General features: G+C 41.7%; 1 protein-coding gene across 5 annotated transcripts; it reads right to left on the bottom strand.

Moving 5' to 3' along the window:
* Nucleotides 1-10,846: 10,846 nt before the first annotated feature.
* On the bottom strand, nt 10,847-17,656 carry LOC132832440 (zinc finger protein 271-like). Of its 5 annotated transcripts, none has more exons than XM_060850431.1 (2): nt 17,616-17,656; nt 10,847-12,783 (listed from the first exon to the last, which is right to left on the bottom strand). In XM_060850431.1, exon 2 carries the CDS (start codon nt 12,086-12,088, stop codon nt 10,976-10,978), a length of 1,113 nt encoding a protein of 370 aa, XP_060706414.1. In that variant the 5' UTR covers nt 12,089-12,783; nt 17,616-17,656; the 3' UTR covers nt 10,847-10,975. The 5 variants fall into 5 exon arrangements, with proteins under 5 accessions (XP_060706414.1, XP_060706417.1, XP_060706416.1 ...); XM_060850434.1 differs by lacking the exon at nt 17,616-17,656 and adding an exon at nt 17,423-17,580 and having other exon boundaries at nt 10,847-12,686; XM_060850433.1 differs by lacking the exon at nt 17,616-17,656 and adding an exon at nt 17,423-17,580.
* Between the last annotated feature and the right edge of the window lie 386 nt (nt 17,657-18,042).

The raw sequence follows: 18,042 nt of genomic DNA on the forward strand, positions 1-18,042 counted from the left end.
TGCTGGGTTTTTGGATGACTTTCAATTTGCCTCTCCATCCCTGCAAAACTAGACTGTCTAAATCCTCAAGATGTATATCACAGCAGCTACCTGGCGCTGCAGTTCGCGAAATGTTTTTTCTGGGAATTAGCCAAATTATTTTTACAGTAACATCCCTGCATGCTCCTCGTCTCGCATCTTCCTCAGACTTTCACCCACACAAGTTATCATTCTCAAATCACCAGCCTCACCATGTCATCATACCTGCTCATGGACCAGCTCACCTTGGCCCTTTCACCTTCAGCTTTTAGTCGAGAAGTGAGGGGTTATGGTTGTTAGCCTGCTTTCTCAGCATTCACTCAGTTTGCACTTTGAGTCTCCCATCTTTTCTCCACTGCACATTTATTTCTTAACATACATGCATTGACTTCAGCTCTGTGCATTATATTATTTTCTTATTGCACAGCATCTTTAATACTCAATTACAGATGCCACCCTCTGCGACTTACATTGCTTTCTATGCAAAAGGAGAGGCAGGCAGCTTGTCATGGTATCGAGCACTGAATAGTTGAGGGTGTGTACATGATGCTGTACAACTGAAACTGTGAGAATTCGGCTTTATGTTGCCTTTTCCAGTTTTACAGAAGGATCGTGCTATACTATACCAGAGAATACAGAGGATACCCCAGAAAGATTCTGACCATTGCCCAAGGAACAACTGCAAAACTGTGAAAAGGCATATCGTTCCTTTGCTGAACACAGAAAGTTGGGCAGTGAAACTATCATCTGGAAATAGGCCGGGTCAGGAGGCTTTAACATACCATCAGATCTGAAACTAGTCAGTGGTGTGCCGTCTTCCATCAGAACCAATCGGTTTGAAGATTGGGCCACGAATGATCTGTCAGGGTGAGGCTGGGAAGAAGTGTGAGTCGGAACCAAATGTGATAAGAGCTTCAATCATTCATTAAGTTTCTCAATGATGCATTCCTATAAGTGACAGACTGTTCAAATGTGAGGCTTGTGAGGAGGACTTGCCAGGCTCCAGATCTCCTAAATGGACAAGGTGCATTTAGGTAGCCACATGGAAGATAAACTATTCAAGTGTGTGTGTGTGTGTGTGTGTGTGTCCTTGTCCAAAATCACCTGGCAAAACCACCTGGCAGAAACTTACTGTTGTCCCTCACTTCTTGACTAAAAGCTGATGGTCAAAGGGCTAATGTGAGCTGGTCCATGAGTAGGTATGATGACATGGTGAGGCTGGTGAGTGAAGGGTTTTCACAGTCAGTGTATCTCCTGGTTGATTAAAGCATTATTTTACATTTGTCTTCACTGAAGAAGATATTAGAAATCTCCCAAAAATTAGAGAACAATGTACAGGGGAAAATGAGGACCTGATGGGAATTAGTATTTGTAAGATGGTTTTGTTGGAGAAATAAATGGGGCTGAAAGCTAATAAGTCACTGGAACCTGATATTCTACATTCCAGAATGTTAAAGAGCAGAACTATTGTGATGAAAAATGTATGATTTTTATAAATATGGCTGAAAAAGATATTTTTGAGACCTTTTTGATTTGCACTTATTGGGACAATTCACATGATTGTCAGTTTAAGGATAAAACCAACATTAGTCGTACATTAAAATGCTAATGGGTTGGCAAGTAGACTCACATTGGTGGAGACATTTCTGTAGAGAATGCACTCATTAATATTGATTGACAGTTAACTGTTAGGCTTTTCCTAATTTTACATCCATCTGGGCATTGACCTGAGAAAGGGAGAGTGAATTGTTATCATCTGTTTTGTTGAATTGAAACAGGTGCAGTATGTGTACATTGTGATGATTCTATGGCTTTACAAGGTGTATTTTGTTCTGGTCTCTTTTAGAAGAGAGGGTTTAAGACAGAGGTAAGAAACTGTCTATTCAAAGCTATTAAACAGCTTATGAGGCCTTGGGGATTTTGTTTTAAAATTTTGTTTCATATCTCAAATAAACAAAGAAATTTTGAGATTTGAGTTTAAATTGTGCAAGACATTGAGTTTATCGTTGGGAAATCAGGGAAAGTTAGTTTTGCTTCACATGTTTAGAATGAGGTCAAGGAGTCATACGCTTCTGTGTAAATCCTTTGATGGAGCAGGACTTGAGTTGGAAAATTTCTTGTTACTACTTATACTTGAACACTTTTTTTCCTGTGTGGATGTGTTGGTATATGTGCAGGTTTCCTAACTGTGAGAACTGTCACACACCTCACAATGGAAAGGTTTCTCCCCATATGAATGCTTTACTACCAAATGAGTTATGGTGACTGCGAGAATGATTTTTTACACACCTTGCATTAATGGTGTTCCCCATTAATGGGGTTTCCCCTGTGTAAACAAAATTGATGAACTCAAGAATAACCCAGTATTGTGTATTTTTTAACTTTGTCCACCCCAGTCCAACACCGGCATCTCCAAATCAGAACTCAAGAATGATTTGATACGTGCTTCCATGAAACTGTTTTCTATCTGGTGTGATTATGTTGGCCCAAAGCAAACTTTGATAGCACTGAGAATGATCCATTACATACTTTGCATGTGAATAGACTGGTGATTCAGCAGGCCTGAAAATTGTACAAAACCCTTGTTATACATCTCACATTTGAACAGTTTTTTTCCAGTGTGAAGGCATTGATGAGGGGCAATGAGTTTGCAAAGCCTCACTCACACACTTCAAAAATGAATGTTTTCTCTTCCATGAAGCTTGTGTTAACAGCAGGCACTCTGTGTGTTAAGTATTACTAGCTTGGGAATTGTCCTCATACATCTCACACCTGAACAGTTTCTCACTTCTAGAAGTGAATCACGCTTCTTCCCAAACGTACTCTTGCTGATCACCTACAGCTGGATGTTCGGAAAGCTTGGCTCTGATAGAAAGCTTCATTCCACTGACCAGTTTTAGATTTGATAATATGTCAAAGCTCCCCTGACCTGACTGATTTCCAGAATATGGTTTCACTAAATAATCTTCTCTGTGTTGAGCATACAGTGAAGGGACTGGATATCTTCAATTGTTCTGCAATTATTCCCTGGGTGATGGTCAGGATCTATCTTCCCTGTATTCTCTGATTTAGAGTAATACAATCCTTCCATAGAAGAAGGAAACATGATTTCCTCCAATTCATTTTTCCCTTTTCTGAAGGAGATAACCCCTCAGAGACAGTTCCACAGAGAGTGCAACTCTGCCCTTCTTTTGTGTGGGAGGTGGCAAGTGGGGAAGTGGTGAAATTAGATGCATGCCCATTCTTCTTTATCATTTGACTATCACAAACCCTGTTTCCAGCAGGGACATGGGATAGTGATCAGGAGCAGGCAATGTGGCTACTTTGTTTCCATAGACCAGGCCCCTAGCTTGCCAGGCACTGTTTGGGCAATTGAAAAGACACGTAGATAGTGTGTGAAACTGATTATCAGTTCACTGATGTCTTGTGATGTGCTATAAAAATCAGCGTTTCTTTGAGAGAAAAAAAATATTCAGGAGAAATGTTAATTCAGTGGCGATGTTGAAATCACTGTCCTTGCTTAGCAAAACGATATGAAGAAAATACACTGAATGGGAGGTGCTTGAAGCTGAGGAAAATATTGCTTAGTATCGCTGATTAAAAGGTTCTGCTTTATCCTGGGAAATTAAATACATTGCGCTTGCTCAGACTACACTAACCACATTCAGCTATCAGTCACAGCACTGGGAAAAACTGTCAAATCCAAGTCCAGGTTTTTGGGAAAGACAAAGGCCTTCAGGTAAAATCTTCAAAGAAGGTATGAATAAAATTAATAAATGTGACTCCGGCTTTCGCAGATGAATTGTTATGTTTGCTGGATTAACAATCCAGAGATTGAGTTCCGATCCAACCACAGAAAGGAACATGAAATGAAAAAATAAAAATAAGAACTGTGGATGCTGGAAATCAGAAACAACAACATTAAATTATAATTGGAAACAGGCTAGTCGATCTCTGCTGCTGATTTAGTTCCACGTGATCCTCCTTTCTGTTGTGTTCATCTTACACTATCAGAATATCCAACACACAGCTCCAGTCAAAAGTTCAGCACAAAGAAACGAGTAAATAGCTCTCTCAGCTGGATCTTCTCACACAGCATAAGGGACATTTCCACCCCTGTCAGAATTCCTGAAGATTGGTGTGGACTGCAGTGATTATAACGGGGTCAGCCAGGGGGACCTCTGAGAATAGGAGTTAATTTGGTCCAATCGGATAGCTCCAGCTGACAGATAAGAACAATAAAGTCCTGCACACACACACAACATGGGTGTTGGGGAGAAAATAAGCACTACCGCTGTGTAAAAAAAAAACAGAAAGGTCACATCTGCACACACAACATGGGTGCTGGGGAAAAAAATAAGCACTACCGCAGTTAGGCGGTAGTGAGGGGGAGGGAAAAAACAAAAAAAAAGACATTCTAATGCAAAAAAAACAGAAAAGTCAAACATCCTGTTCACTCTGAGAACTGGCTTTTGCGAAGCTGGTCAAGGGTCAAGGGTTCTCCATGTGTAAATAAAAGTTGACTTTTTAATAGGATACTGACATCTGTGGAGTTATTTCATGGATACTATGGGATACCATTTGTATAAAAGCTGTACAAGATAATACATAGCTTGGAAAGGGTGGAAGCTAGGAAATTGTTTCCGTTAGGCGAGGAGACTAGGACCCGTGGACACAGCCTCAGAATTAAGAGGTGGTCAATTCAGAACAGAAATGCGGAGACATTTCTTCAGCCAGAGAGTGGTGGGCCTGTGGAATTCATTGCCACAGAGTGCAGTGGAGGCCGGGACGCTAAATGTCTTCAAGGCCGAGATTGATAGATTCTTGTTGTCTCGAGGAATTAAGGGCTACGGGGAGAACGCTGGTAAGTGGAGTTGAAATGCCCATCAGCCATGATTGAATGGCGGAGTGGACTCGATGGGCCGAATGGCCTTACTTCCACTCATATGTCTTATGGTCTTATGCTCCTTCACTTACCATCTCTTCACTTGTTTTCAGCCCCACCAGGAAGTAAACCAGCTCCAGAAGAAGAGAGAATGGGCAGAGTGGGTGGGCTCTCTGATTGATGTCTCTCTCAGCCAACTTTTTTATTATTTCAAAAATATATTTTATTCATAAATTTTATCTGTAAGTACAGGCAAAATGTCCTAAAACAGTTCTGCTCAGACTTTACAGAGAAAATAAAAAACAAGCAACACATTATTAAAATTTGACATTCTTCAGAGCTTCCTTGCATTTGCAAAACAAAGGCATTTTTCTACTCACGCAGGAAACTATTTACATTCATTTTGAGGCTACAGGGGGCTCTTACAACTGACCAGGCCCTCATTATACTTTGGCAGAAAGACCTCAGAAGGTGGGCTTTACCTACTGTGCCTGTAGCTTTGGAAACTGACCAGCAGATTGAATTTTAATGGGGTGTTCAGACTTTTAATTGGTTGAGATATATGTCAAGTGTTCATCGTTGTTTATCTGGAACGAGAATCTATATTTTTTGTAATAAACAGTAGTTCTGGTATAATACAGAAAGCCGGTACATGCCTTTGGCTAACCTGGGTCTAAAATGATTTGTAAATTGGGGAATTCTATGTTCTTTGATAAAATCTTTCACGTTTGTGACAATTCTGGGAAAAGTGGGGCTTGATGTCCAGCATGCTATCCCGATTGGAATGAGAGAGAGTGGAACTCTTTCTTTAATGTCTCGATTGAACCTGCTTCCACCACACTCTCAGGCATTTCAGATCCTAGCCCCTCATCGCATGAAGGATATTTTCTCATGTAGTTATTGCCTCTTTTGTCAATCATCTTAAATTCGTGCCCATTTCTCGATCTGTCCATCAATGGAAACACTTTCTCCCTGTTTCTCGTAGTCAGCTCTCTCGTTATCTTAAAAATCTTTATTACTAAAGAGATTTCCTCCCAACTTCCTCTTCTCCAAAGAGAACGGTTTCAACTTCTCCAAACCCTCCAAAAAAACTAAAATTCCTGTTCCGTAAAACCACTCTTGGAAATAATTTTGGCACCTTCTCAAATGGCCTCACATTCTTCCTAAACAGTGATGTCCAGAACTGGATGCAGTGCTCAAGCTGAGATTGTGTTTTATCTGGGTTCAGGATAACTATCTTGCTTTTGTACTCTGTGCTCCAACTGATAAAGCACAGGATGCCTGAAGCTTGATGAATCCAAGCTCTTGACCTGTCTTCCACCTTCTGTGATTTAACCTAGATACACCGAAGTCCTTCTACTCCTGTACCTTTTAGAATTGTACCTTTATTTTAGATTGTCCCTGTCAGCAATTCCAACAAGATAAATCATTTCAAACTCACTGCATCGAATTCCATTTGCTGCCCACTTCATCCAATAAAAACAGCAAAATGTTGGAGAAACTCAGTAGTCAGGCAGTTTATGTGTGGAGAGAGAAAAACACAGCTATTGCTCCAAGTCCAGTATAACTTTTCTGAACAAGTAATCATCAGAGCAGTCATAACCTTTCCTGAACTGGGCTCCATCTCATTATTTGTCGAAGTCTGTTTCCCAGACAGTGGATTGTGACATAAAAGTCAGTGATACAGGAGTGTGAATGATAGAGGCGGATAAGTCTTGATCTAGATCTGGGTGAGAGATACCTGGGTTAATCTGACACTCTAGGAACTTTACTTTTTATTTAAATGTGCGGTGTCTTCTCTGTGAGTGTTTGATAAAAGAATGTCAATGTGGAGAAGTTATTCTACCTGTATTCTCATTTTAAAATAGGCAAACTTACATCTTTAAGATCACATCCAAATGTTTCTTTTTAATTTTGATGAGGGCTTTTGCATCAATATCCTTTCAGACACTGAGTTCCAAACTTTCATGACCTTTTGGCCAAAATAATTTCTCCTCAACTGCCCTCCAATCAATGACTTCAAATATTCTGCTTCCTGTTGATAGAACTCTCTGCTCAGGGAAATAAGATTGAACAATTCTCTGCCACTGCCACTTTCCTCCCTGCCAATGAACTCACATGGACAAAATTCTGTCAATGTTTCCCCCACCCTCGCCCTGAACTCTGGCCTTTCTTTTGTTTCTGTCCTATGTCCTGTCATGCCCTCTCTGAGTTCATCTTGCCCATGAGATCCACCTCCTGTTCCCTTGACCTGATTCTCAATAAACAGCTGATCACCCACTTTCATTGCTGACTCTCATGTTTACCAAGATTATTCATGGATTCTCTTACTTCAGATGTGTCCTCTCTCCTTTAAATTTAACACCCTTGTCCTCTCGACCCCTTTGTTATTGCAAACAACCGTCTCATCTTTAACTTCTTCAAATTCTTGGAATAAGTTGTTGCCATGTAAATTATAGACAGGGTCTTGAGTCATGTGAAGTATGAGGGGGAGGGCAAGGGGTGCAGTATCTGACAAGGGGAGAGTGATCGACAGAGTGATCTGGTGAGGAGTGGATTTATCTCCAAGTCACTTACTCAGTCAAAGTCAATCTTCAAGTTGAAGAGGGTCTTTCAGAACAGGTTATCCTCTGAGCACAGAGTAATTCCTGTCTTTTTCGTGTGCAACTCCTCTCTGTGCATATACTGATCCCATCACTGCAGATCAATACTGCCTTGGATGCTGAGGATCTTCCTCTTTTGAACTACTGTCAAACACAATTGAGTGATACTTCCCACAATGGTGTCATCAGTTTGAAAGCCACCAAGGATGAAGAATGCTATTCACACAAGAATTTTATGTAATTTACCACAGGAGCTGAAACACCAACTGCAATAAGTGAGGTTTTATTCAGATGGGATAATGACAAGCTTAAATCTCCACCAGATCTGCTGCTCAAAGTCACCTCCATTTCACTGGTCAGTTTCCCAAGTTTCAGGGAACTCACATTACTCCAGAAACAAATGGACTGGCTGTGAGAGGTGTTAATCCCTGGCTCTCACTTCATTTCCTCATGTTGGTCAGCAAAAGGGACACCATATGTAGGAAAAGGGCAAGATCCACTCTCAGTAGAGACTAGTAGGGTCCTGCCTTAGCTCATCTACTGATGAAACCCTCATCCATAAATTTATAGGTTGTGGCTCTGTTTGTGCTCTGACATGAACCAACATGAGTTGAGATGCAATTGCTGGTAAATGTTTGGAAGCGTTAATGGAAGTTTATGCAAGTTGGGCTACTGGAAGGGTGAGAAGTGGTTGAGGCAGCTGATATAGGATTGTTTCAAAATTATTTCTCTAAGCAGAAAGGCCAACATCCAGGGAGGAGATATTGATGGTAAATGTTGGAAGGATTAGAGGGGAATTGAGGAATTGTTTTTTCTCCCCCCAGAGGAAGGAAGGGTCTGGACCTCAGTGGCTAAAAGGGTGGTAAAGACAAAAACACCCAGCGTATTTAACAAAAGCTTAAATACGACCGTCAAGAATAATTTGTCCATGTTTAAAATAGGGATGGAATAAATTTTTGAGTTCACACTTCCATCAAACATTTTACTAGAGAAGGTAAAGCACGGGTTAGATACAGAGTCAAGCTGTATCTAAGCTGTCCCTGGAGTGTCGGATTAACCCAGGTCACTCACTACTGGATCAGGACTCTCCTGTCTCAGTTACTCAGACTTTCCTGTATTTTTGAAATTCTTTCAAGGGACGTGGGCAGCACAGGCTAGACCAGAATTTATTGCAATTCTCCAATTGACTGGAGGGCAGTTAACGGTCAGCCACATTGCTGTGTGTCAGACTGGCTAAGGAATGCAGTTCCCTTCCCTGAAGGACATTAGTGAACCCAATGATGTTTTATAACAATCAATTGTGGTTACTTGGCTGCCACAATACTACTTTAATTTTTATTTATTTTATTGAAATTAAATTTCACCATCTATTATAATGGGATTGAAACCAATTTCCTTGGAACATTTGTCCAAGGTTCTGGATTTACAAATCTTGTGACATTACCACTCTGTCAGCACCTTGACCACACTCTCCCCATACTCAGGTTCCTAGTCCTCCCAGTCAGGAAAGTACAAACATTGCCCATGGTATTGGCCAAACACCTGTCACCTGAAGAAGATCTGTCTATAATTCACATAACCAACTAAAGGTCTGATTTTATGTCATACCCATTCCTCTAAGAGTTGCCTCATTTTACAAGCACAGAGACCACAACTAAACTTGGAGCCAAGATGTTCAGCAGTGCGTTTAGGAAGTGTCCGGAAGGCAGGTAGTGCAGGGCCCTGAACGTATCTCACTCTTCAACCATCATTGAGCTCTGAATCCTGATGAAAGTGATGGGTAATCGAGGGAGTCCATGGTACCACAGCTGGCTCAGCTGTACAGGAAGGTCCACTGAAAATGGGAAGAGCAATCATTATCACAGATTCAATGGTTCTGGGAACACACAAATATAACTGAAGAAGCAATTCCAGGATGATAAATTACCTCGCTGGTGCCAGGGTCAGCGATGTGACTGAATGACTGCTAATGCCAGTACAGGGATTTTTTAGAAGAAAGTGATAACTTCATCACAGGGGTTAGATTGGCTGTGCACAAAGGCAACATAGAACTGTACAGTGCAGGAATGGGCCCTTTGGCCCATAATGTTGTACCGAACATGACTCCAAATTAAACTAATCACTTCTGCCTGCCTTTGCTTCATTTCTCTCCATACCTCTCTTGCATATTCATGTGCTTATCTAAAAATCTCTTAAACATCCCTTATTGTGTCTGGCTTCTTCATCACCCCGAGCAGCGCAATCCACAATCCTACCAATCTATGTTAAAAAACTTGCCCCTCACACCTCCTTTGAACTTTCCCCCTCTCACCCGAAATACATGCCCTCTAGTATTAGATATTTCAACTCTGGGAAGAATATTCTAACGATCAACCCCATCTATGCGTCTCATAATTTTATAGACTTCGACCAAGTCTCACCTCAGCCTCCGCTGCTCCAGAGAAAACAACCTAAGTTTTTCTAGCATCTCCTTGTAGTTTCTACTCTAATGCAGGCAGATCCTGGTCAACCTCTTCTGCACCCTCTCCAAAGCTCTACATCCTTCCTGTAATGTGATGACCAGAAGTTAATATAGTACTGTTAAGTGTGGCCTAACCAAGTGTTACAAAGCTGCAACATGACATCCTGACTCTTTACTCAGTTTCCTGACCAATAAAGGTAAGCATGCCATCTGCCTTCTTTACCACACTATCTATTTCTGTGACTACTGTCAAGGAGATATGGACTTGAACCACAAGATCCCTCTGTACATCAATGCTGTTTAGAGTCCTGCCATTAACTGTATAACTTTCTTTAACATTTGATCCCCCAACATGCAGCACCTCACACTTATTTGGATTAAACTCCATTTACCGTTTCTCCACCCATATCTGCAACTGATCGAGATTCTGCTGTATCCTTTGTCAAACTTTGACACTATGCACAACTACACCAATCTTTGTATCATTTGGAACCTTACTAACCCACCCTTCTACAGGAGTGGTTCAGAGTGGGAGTATTTAACTGGTTGAAAGCTAACTGGAATGGAAAAGAATAGTTCAGACTCAGACAACTGGAATTAAAGGTTGCTGGCAAAATGTTCGCTGAATGAACTTATGCTTTAAAAGAGGAGATAATTAGGTACAGTCAATATTTAGAGACTGGAAGTTATGGCCAGCACCTCCACAATTTTCAAGTTTCATTAGATTCATGGGTGATGCAAAAGGACTGACTTGGAAAGATACCTTTCCACAGATACTGCCTAATCTGATGAATTTCTCCAGCTTTGTTTGTTCTTAATGCAAACATGACTCCTTCAAAAAGAATATGAAGATAAGCCTAATGACTACAGTTCAGTCAGTTTAATATCAGTGAGAAACAATAATTCAGAATAAAATTAGCAGTCATTTTGACAAATGTGCATTATTTAACAAAAGACAACACAGATTTCACAAGTTTGATTGCATGTCCAAATCCATCATTGTGCAGCTCACTTAATGGGATTCCCCCCTGTGTGGATTATCCGGTGTCGCAGAAGGCTCGATGACTGTGTGAATGCTCGGTCACACATCTCACACTTGAAAGGCCTTTCACCTGTGTGGATTGTTTGATGTTGTATTAGGTGTGATGACTGCGTGAAGGCTAGGTCACAAATCTCACATCTGAAGGGTTTCTCGCCTGTGTGAATTCGTTGGTGTCTATGGAGGTTCGTTAACTTTGAAAATGATTTGTCACATATCTCACAGATGAAGGGTTTCTCCCCTGTATGAATGCGCTGGTGAGCACGGAGGCTTGATGATTGCGAGAATGATTTATCGCACTCCTCACATGTGAACGGTTTTTCACCAGTGTGAGTGCGTTGGTGCCTTGCCAGGTCTGACGATCTTCCAAAGCCCTCACAACACAACACACACTTAAAAGGTTTCTCCCCTGTGTGAATCCTTTCATGTGTTAGGAGATCAGACGATTGAACAAAAGCCATCATACAAACCTTACACTTGAAGGGCTTTTCCCCTGTGTGAAACCTCTGGTGTGTCAGCAACCTTGTAGATGTTGCAAAAGCTTTATCACAAAGCTCACATTTGAATGGTTTCTCCCCTGTGTGGATTGTTCGATGAACTTGGAGGTGCGATAACTGTGTAAAGGCTTTGTTGCACACCTTGCACGTGAATGACTTTTCCCCTGTGTGAATTTGTTGGTGTACACGGAGGTTTGTTAACTGTGAGAATGATTTGTCACACTCAGGGCACGTGAATGGTTTCTCTCCGGTGTGAATGCGTTGGTGAGTGCGGAGGTTCCACGACCGTAAGAATGACTTGGCGCAGACTTCACATTCAAAGGATTTCTGGACAGTGTGAATATGTTGACATTGCACCAGATCCGATAATCGTCCAAAACTCTCACTCCGCACTTCACTTTTGAAGTCTTTCTCCCTTGTGTGGATTGTCTGATGTACTAGAAGATTGGATAACTGTGTGAAGGCTTTGTCACATATGCCACACGTGAATGACTTCTCCCCTGCATGAATGCACTTGTGAGCATGCAGGTTCACTGACTGTGAGAATGATTTGGAACACACCTCACATTTGAAGGGCTCCTCCATTGTGTGAATTGTCTGGTGTGTCAGAAAATTGAAAAATTGGATACAGGCCAGCACACAAACCTCATCCAGAGAGTTGTTATCCCATATGAAACGTCTGGTGGTGCATCAGGAAGTTTGCAAGTGTTCAGAAAGCTTCATCACAAACCTCACATTTGAAGAGTGTCTCTCCTTTGTGGGTTATCTAATGGGCCAGGAGCCTTGACGACAGTGAAACGGATTGGCATGCAGCTTACATGTTGAGCAACTTCTCCCCTGTTTGAATTTGTTGGGGTATTCAGAAGTATTTTAATTATGAGATTGCTTTGTCAGACACCCACACATGAATGACTACTCACATCTGTGAATATGTTGGTATCTGTTGAGGGTCAATAACTTCCAAAAATGATTTGTCACACATCTCAAACCGAATAGCTTTTTCACCAATGTGGATACACTTGTTTCTCAGGATTGTTAGTGACTGTGTGAAGTCCTGGTCACACACTCCACTGCAAACAGTTTCAATGCCACATGGCTCTTCAGAGTTGAAGCCTGCATGTTATGAGATCTTATGAAACTGTGGAGTCCTCTTCACAAAACTCACACTCGAGCAGCTCTTCATCTGTAGGAGTGAATCAGTGGTTCATGAGACCCAATGAATGACTGAAGCAGTCACCATACTTGAAGCCCATTCATGTATTTCCTCAGCTTCATCTTCTCTGTGTTGAGCAATACAGTTAAAGGAACAGATAAGTGAATTTTTTAAGTGTGTGGGTTCTTTCTTGATTATTTTTTTAAACTTAAAATATAAGCCATAACTATTCATTAAACCTGGGGAAGTGTTTTGTAGAGGAATAAGGCAGTGTTATTTTCTGGGTCTGTAGATTGTGAAGGAGCAAAAATGGCCTTTAGTACAGTGATTTGTACTTCTTGTCAGATGTGCGAATTTAGAGAGAGTTTAAGGGTTACTGTGGATTATATCTGCAATAAATGCTGTTGGTTGTGAATCCTATCAGATTGAATGGATCGGTTGGAGAGAAATTCAGAAGCAATGAGGAATTTTCAACGGCAACAATATGTGATGGATGGCAGTTATAGGAAGGGGGGAAAGTCTCAGATACGGTCACATAGATGGGTTAATTCCAGGAAAGGTAAGAGAGGTAGGCACCGAGGGCAGGAGTCTTCTGTGGTAATCCTCACTTCAAACATGGAAAAGATAGGGGGTGATCAATTCACAGGGGAACATAGCATGAAAAGCCAAGCTTCTAGTTTTGAGACTGGCTCTAATGCAACGAGGGGTTCGTCAGGTTCCAAGAGATCAATTGTTTGAGGGGACTCTCTAGTCCGAGCTATAGACAGATGTTTCTGTGGCTAGCAGCGAAAAATCAGAAAGTGTGTTGCTTCCCTGGTGCCATAATCAAGGATGTCTCAGAGAGGGTGCAGAATGGCCTCGCGGGGGAGAGGAACCAGCAAGAGGTAATTGTCCACAGTGGAACCAGCGACATAGGAAGGAAAAAGGTTGAGATTCTGAAAGGGAGATGACAAAGAGTTAGGCAGTAATTTAAAAAAGAGGTCCTCGAGAGTAGTAATATCTGGATTACTCTAGGTGCTACGAGCTAGTGAGGGTAGGAATAGGAGAATACAGCAGATGAATGCATAGCTGGAGAGCTGATGTTTGGATGAAGGATTCACATTTTTGGATCTTTGGAATCTATTTTGGGGTAGAAGTGACCTGTACAAGAAGGACGGATTGCACCTAAATTGGAAGGGGACTAATATACTGGCAGGGAGAATTGCAAGAGCTGCTTGGGAGGATTTAAACTAGTAAGGTGGGCGGAGGGTGGAGGGAGGGTGGGACCCAGGGAGATAGTGAGGCAAGAGATCAATCTGAGACTGGTACAGTTGAGAACAGAAGTCAGTCAAACAGTCAGGGCAGGCAGGGACAAGGTAGGACGAATAAATTAAACTGCATTTATTTCAATGCAAGGAGCCTAACAGGGAAGGCAGAGAACTCAGGACATGGTTAGGACTATAAGACTGGAATATCGTAGCAATTACAGAAACATGGCTCAGAGATGGGCAGGACTGGCAGCTTAATGTTTCAGGATACAAATGCTACAGGAAGGACAGAAAGGGAGGCAAAACAGGAAGGGGAGTGGCATTTCTGATGAGGGATAGCATTACAGCTGTACATAGGGAGGATATTCCCTGAAATACATCCAGGGAAGGTATTTGGGTGGAACTGAAAAATAAGAAAGGGATGATCACCTTATTGGGATTGTATTATAGACCCGTTAATAGTCAGAGGGAAATTGAGAAACAAACTTGTGAGGAGATCTCATCTATCTGTTTCAGGTGAACCCTCGATCTCTGTGGGAAGATAGAGAAATGATTGCTGGGCCTCCTACTGAGATATGTGTATCATCAATAGTTACCGGTGAGGTGCTGGAAAACTGGAGTTTGGCTAACGTGATGCCACTGTTTAAGAAGAGTGGTAAGGATGAGCCAGGGAACTACAGACCAGTGAGCCTGACGTCAGTGGTTGCCAAGTTGTTGGAGGGAATCCTGAGGGACAGGATGTACACGTATTTGGAAAGGTAAGGACTGATTAGGGATAGTCAACATGCTTTGTGCATGGGAAATTATTTCTCACAAACTTGATTGCGTTGTTTGAAGAAGTAACAAAGAGGATTGATGAGGGCAGAGCAATAGATGTGATCTATATAGACTTCAGTAAGGTGTTCAACAAGGTTTCCCATGGAGACTGGTTAGCAAGGTTAGATCTCATGGAATACAGGGAGAACGAGCGATTTGGATACAGAATTGGCTCAAAGGTATAAAACAGAGGGTGGTGGTGGAGGACTGTTTTTCAGACTGGAGGCCTGTCACCAGTGGAGTGCCACAAAGATTGGTGCTAGGTCCTCTACTTATTATCATTTATGTAAATGATTTGGATGCGAGCATAAGAGGTATGCTTAGTAAGTTTGCAGAGGACACCAAAATTGGAGGTGTGGTGGACAGCAAAGAAGGTAACCTCAGAGTACAACAGGATCTTGATCAGATGGGCCAATAGGCTGAGAAGTGGCAGATGGAGTTTAATTCCGATAAATGGGAGGTGCTACATTTTGGGTAAGCAAATCTTAGCAGGACTTATGCACTTAATGGTAAGGTCCTAGGTAGTGTTGTTGAACAAAGAGACTTTGGAGTGCAGGTTCATAGCTCCTTGAAAGTGGAGTCGCAGGTAGATAGGATAGTGAAAAAGGCATTTGGTATGCTTTCCTTTATTGGTCAGAGTATTGAGTACAGGAGTTGGGAGATCATGTTGTGGCTGTACAGGACATTGGTTAGGCTACTGTTGGAATATTGTGTGCAATTCTGGCCTCCTCCTTATCGGAAAGATGTTGTGAAACTTGAAAGGCTTCAGAAAAGATTTACAAGAATGTTGCCAGGGTGGAGGATTTCAGCTACAGGGAGAGGCTGTACAGACTGGGTCTGTTTTCCCTGGAGCGTCGGAGGATGAGGGTGACCTTATAAAATTCTTGCAAAAAGGCATTTTAAAAACCAATAAATCTATCTCTGGGTATGGCAGCTGAATTGCTATGGAGTTGGATTTAACTATTCAGAGATTGGGAGTTTCAAATCCAACTAAGCAAATTTACATCAACAGATATAGGGCATTTCACCTAATTGGTCCGTGCTGCTTTTTGTGCTTTACAGGAGCCTCCTGTCACCGTTGAGAAGACTCAAATGTGTGTTTGAATGCAAAGTTGAAAGTCTTTTTTGTTTTCACCATCTTTCTCAGATAATGGACTGAAAATACACTCACAAGAGTGACTGGTCAGAGGTGGTATAGCTTTGCCCACCAACATAAAGTCATAGAGATGTACAGCACAAAAACAGACCCTTTGGTCTAACACGTCCACGCCAACTACACATCCAAATTCAATCTACTCTCATTTGCCAGCACTTGGCCTATATCTTTCTAAATTTGTCCTATTCATACACCCAGTCACATGTTTTTTAAATGTTGAAATTGTTCCAGCCTCCACCATTTCCTCTGGCAGCTCATTCCATATATGCACCACCCTTTGATTCAAAAGTTTGCCCCTTAGTCCCCTTTAAATCTTTCCCCTCTCACCCCAAAACTAGTGTAGTGCTGGACTCCCCCACCTCAGGGAAAAGACCTTGTCTATTTACCCTATTCATGCCCCTCATGTTTTTATAAACCTCTATAGTGTCACCCCATAGCCTCTGAGACTCTAATGAAAACAGCCCCAGGCTATTCAGTCTCTCCCTATAGTTCAAATCTTCCAAACTTGACACTGTCCTTGTGAACCTTTCAAGTTTGACAACCTCCTTCCCATAAGAGGGAGACCAAAGCTGCATACAATATTCCAAAAGTGGCTGAACCAATGTCCTATGTCGGCTTGTATTGCTTCCATGGGAACAAGCTGGGACTTGCTGAGTGAGGTGCAGAGTTATAACATCTGAGCACAGGCTGACAGAAGATTTTCTGACTCTGAAATTATGCACAGAGAGGGAGAAAACCATGGACTGCAGCCTGTGTGGTCAGCAGAGAGGAGAAGATGTCATTTCTGTGCACTGCCATATAGTATGTCAGAAGGAACATGGTTTCTAGTTGAATAGTTACAATATGACAATCTAAAGACTTTGGAAAATTCATTTTTGGTGGGTCAGAGATTGGTATTGGTAGATAGTTCAGATTTCTCTGGAAATTCAGAGAAATAGCTTCTGATGGCCACTTACAGTTATGTTTCTGTGAAAAAGAGAAATGTGACCCAGTTGAAAGCTAATGGTGACGTTGGATTTGTCCCTGTAAAAATTATGATTCAGCAAACAAATATGATTATGGTAAAGACTGTTGGTCATATTACAAGTTAAAAGGAGTTATCGTTTCTGTCGTTTAATGTTCACTTGCCAACAAGGTTGTGGTTAGTTAATGTTATTTTAAGTTCATTTACTTACTGAGTACCTGTCAATCGGAAATCCTTCACGCATTACCTTTAAGTGGGTCACTGGGAATTCAAATAAATTATCAATGATCAATGTCAAGAGAGACTACAACAGTTTCTCAGTCAATAACCACAAACAAAATCATCTTGTCATTGCAGTATGTGGGCGTTTGCTGTGATGACATTGGTCACTATTAAAACATTACGACAGTGACCACATTTCAACACCACGCCATTGGTAGCTGGGACATCCAGTGATTGTGAAAGATTCCACATAAATTCAAGTCTGTCCTTTTCTCTTTTTCGAGAACGTTATGAGAGAAGGTTGTTAGAGATCTTGAACAGCTTTGAAAAGTACATCGGAAGGGACATAAAATGAACATACTCAATATCCAACACACAGCTCCAGTCAAACAGTTCAGCACAAAGCACCGAGTAAACAGCTCTCTCAGCTGGATCTTCTCACACAGCATAAGGGACATTTCCACCCCTGATTACCCACAGGATAGTCAGACTGCCTGAAGATTAGTGTGGATATTATGGGATACAATTTGTATAAAAGCTGCTCCTTCACTCACCATCTCCTCACTTGGTTTTCAGTCCCTATAGGAAGTGAACCAGCTCTGGAAGAGGAAGAGGAGACAATGGGCAGAGTGGGTGGACTCTCTGATTGACGTCTGATTTGGAGATGCCGGTGTTGAACTGGGGTGGACAAAGTTAAAAATCACACAACACCAGGTTATAGTGTAACAGGTTTATTTAGAAGAACTAGGTTTCGGAGCGCCGTTCCGTCATCAGGTGATTGTGGAGTAAGGTCATGATCACAGAATTGAGAGCCAAAGGAGTCCAGTGTCATGGCGATGTGATACATTAACCAATGTTGGATCAACTCTTCCATCTTTTATGAATTGGATATGCTGGTTCCAGTTCTTTGATATGTAAATCCCAGAACATCTTTTAAACTACATTCTCAAGACAGCTCAGCTTTTCTCACAAAAGGTGTGA

Source organism: Hemiscyllium ocellatum, chromosome 35 (assembly GCF_020745735.1).
Source record: "Hemiscyllium ocellatum isolate sHemOce1 chromosome 35, sHemOce1.pat.X.cur, whole genome shotgun sequence".
Classification (NCBI taxonomy): domain Eukaryota; kingdom Metazoa; phylum Chordata; class Chondrichthyes; order Orectolobiformes; family Hemiscylliidae; genus Hemiscyllium; species Hemiscyllium ocellatum.

What these genes read in the sequence shown, in the direction of transcription:
- LOC132832440 (XM_060850431.1), bottom strand. Translation starts at nt 12,088, where the DNA reads ATGGAGGAGCCCTTCAAATGTGAGGTGTGTTCCAAATCATTCTCACAG.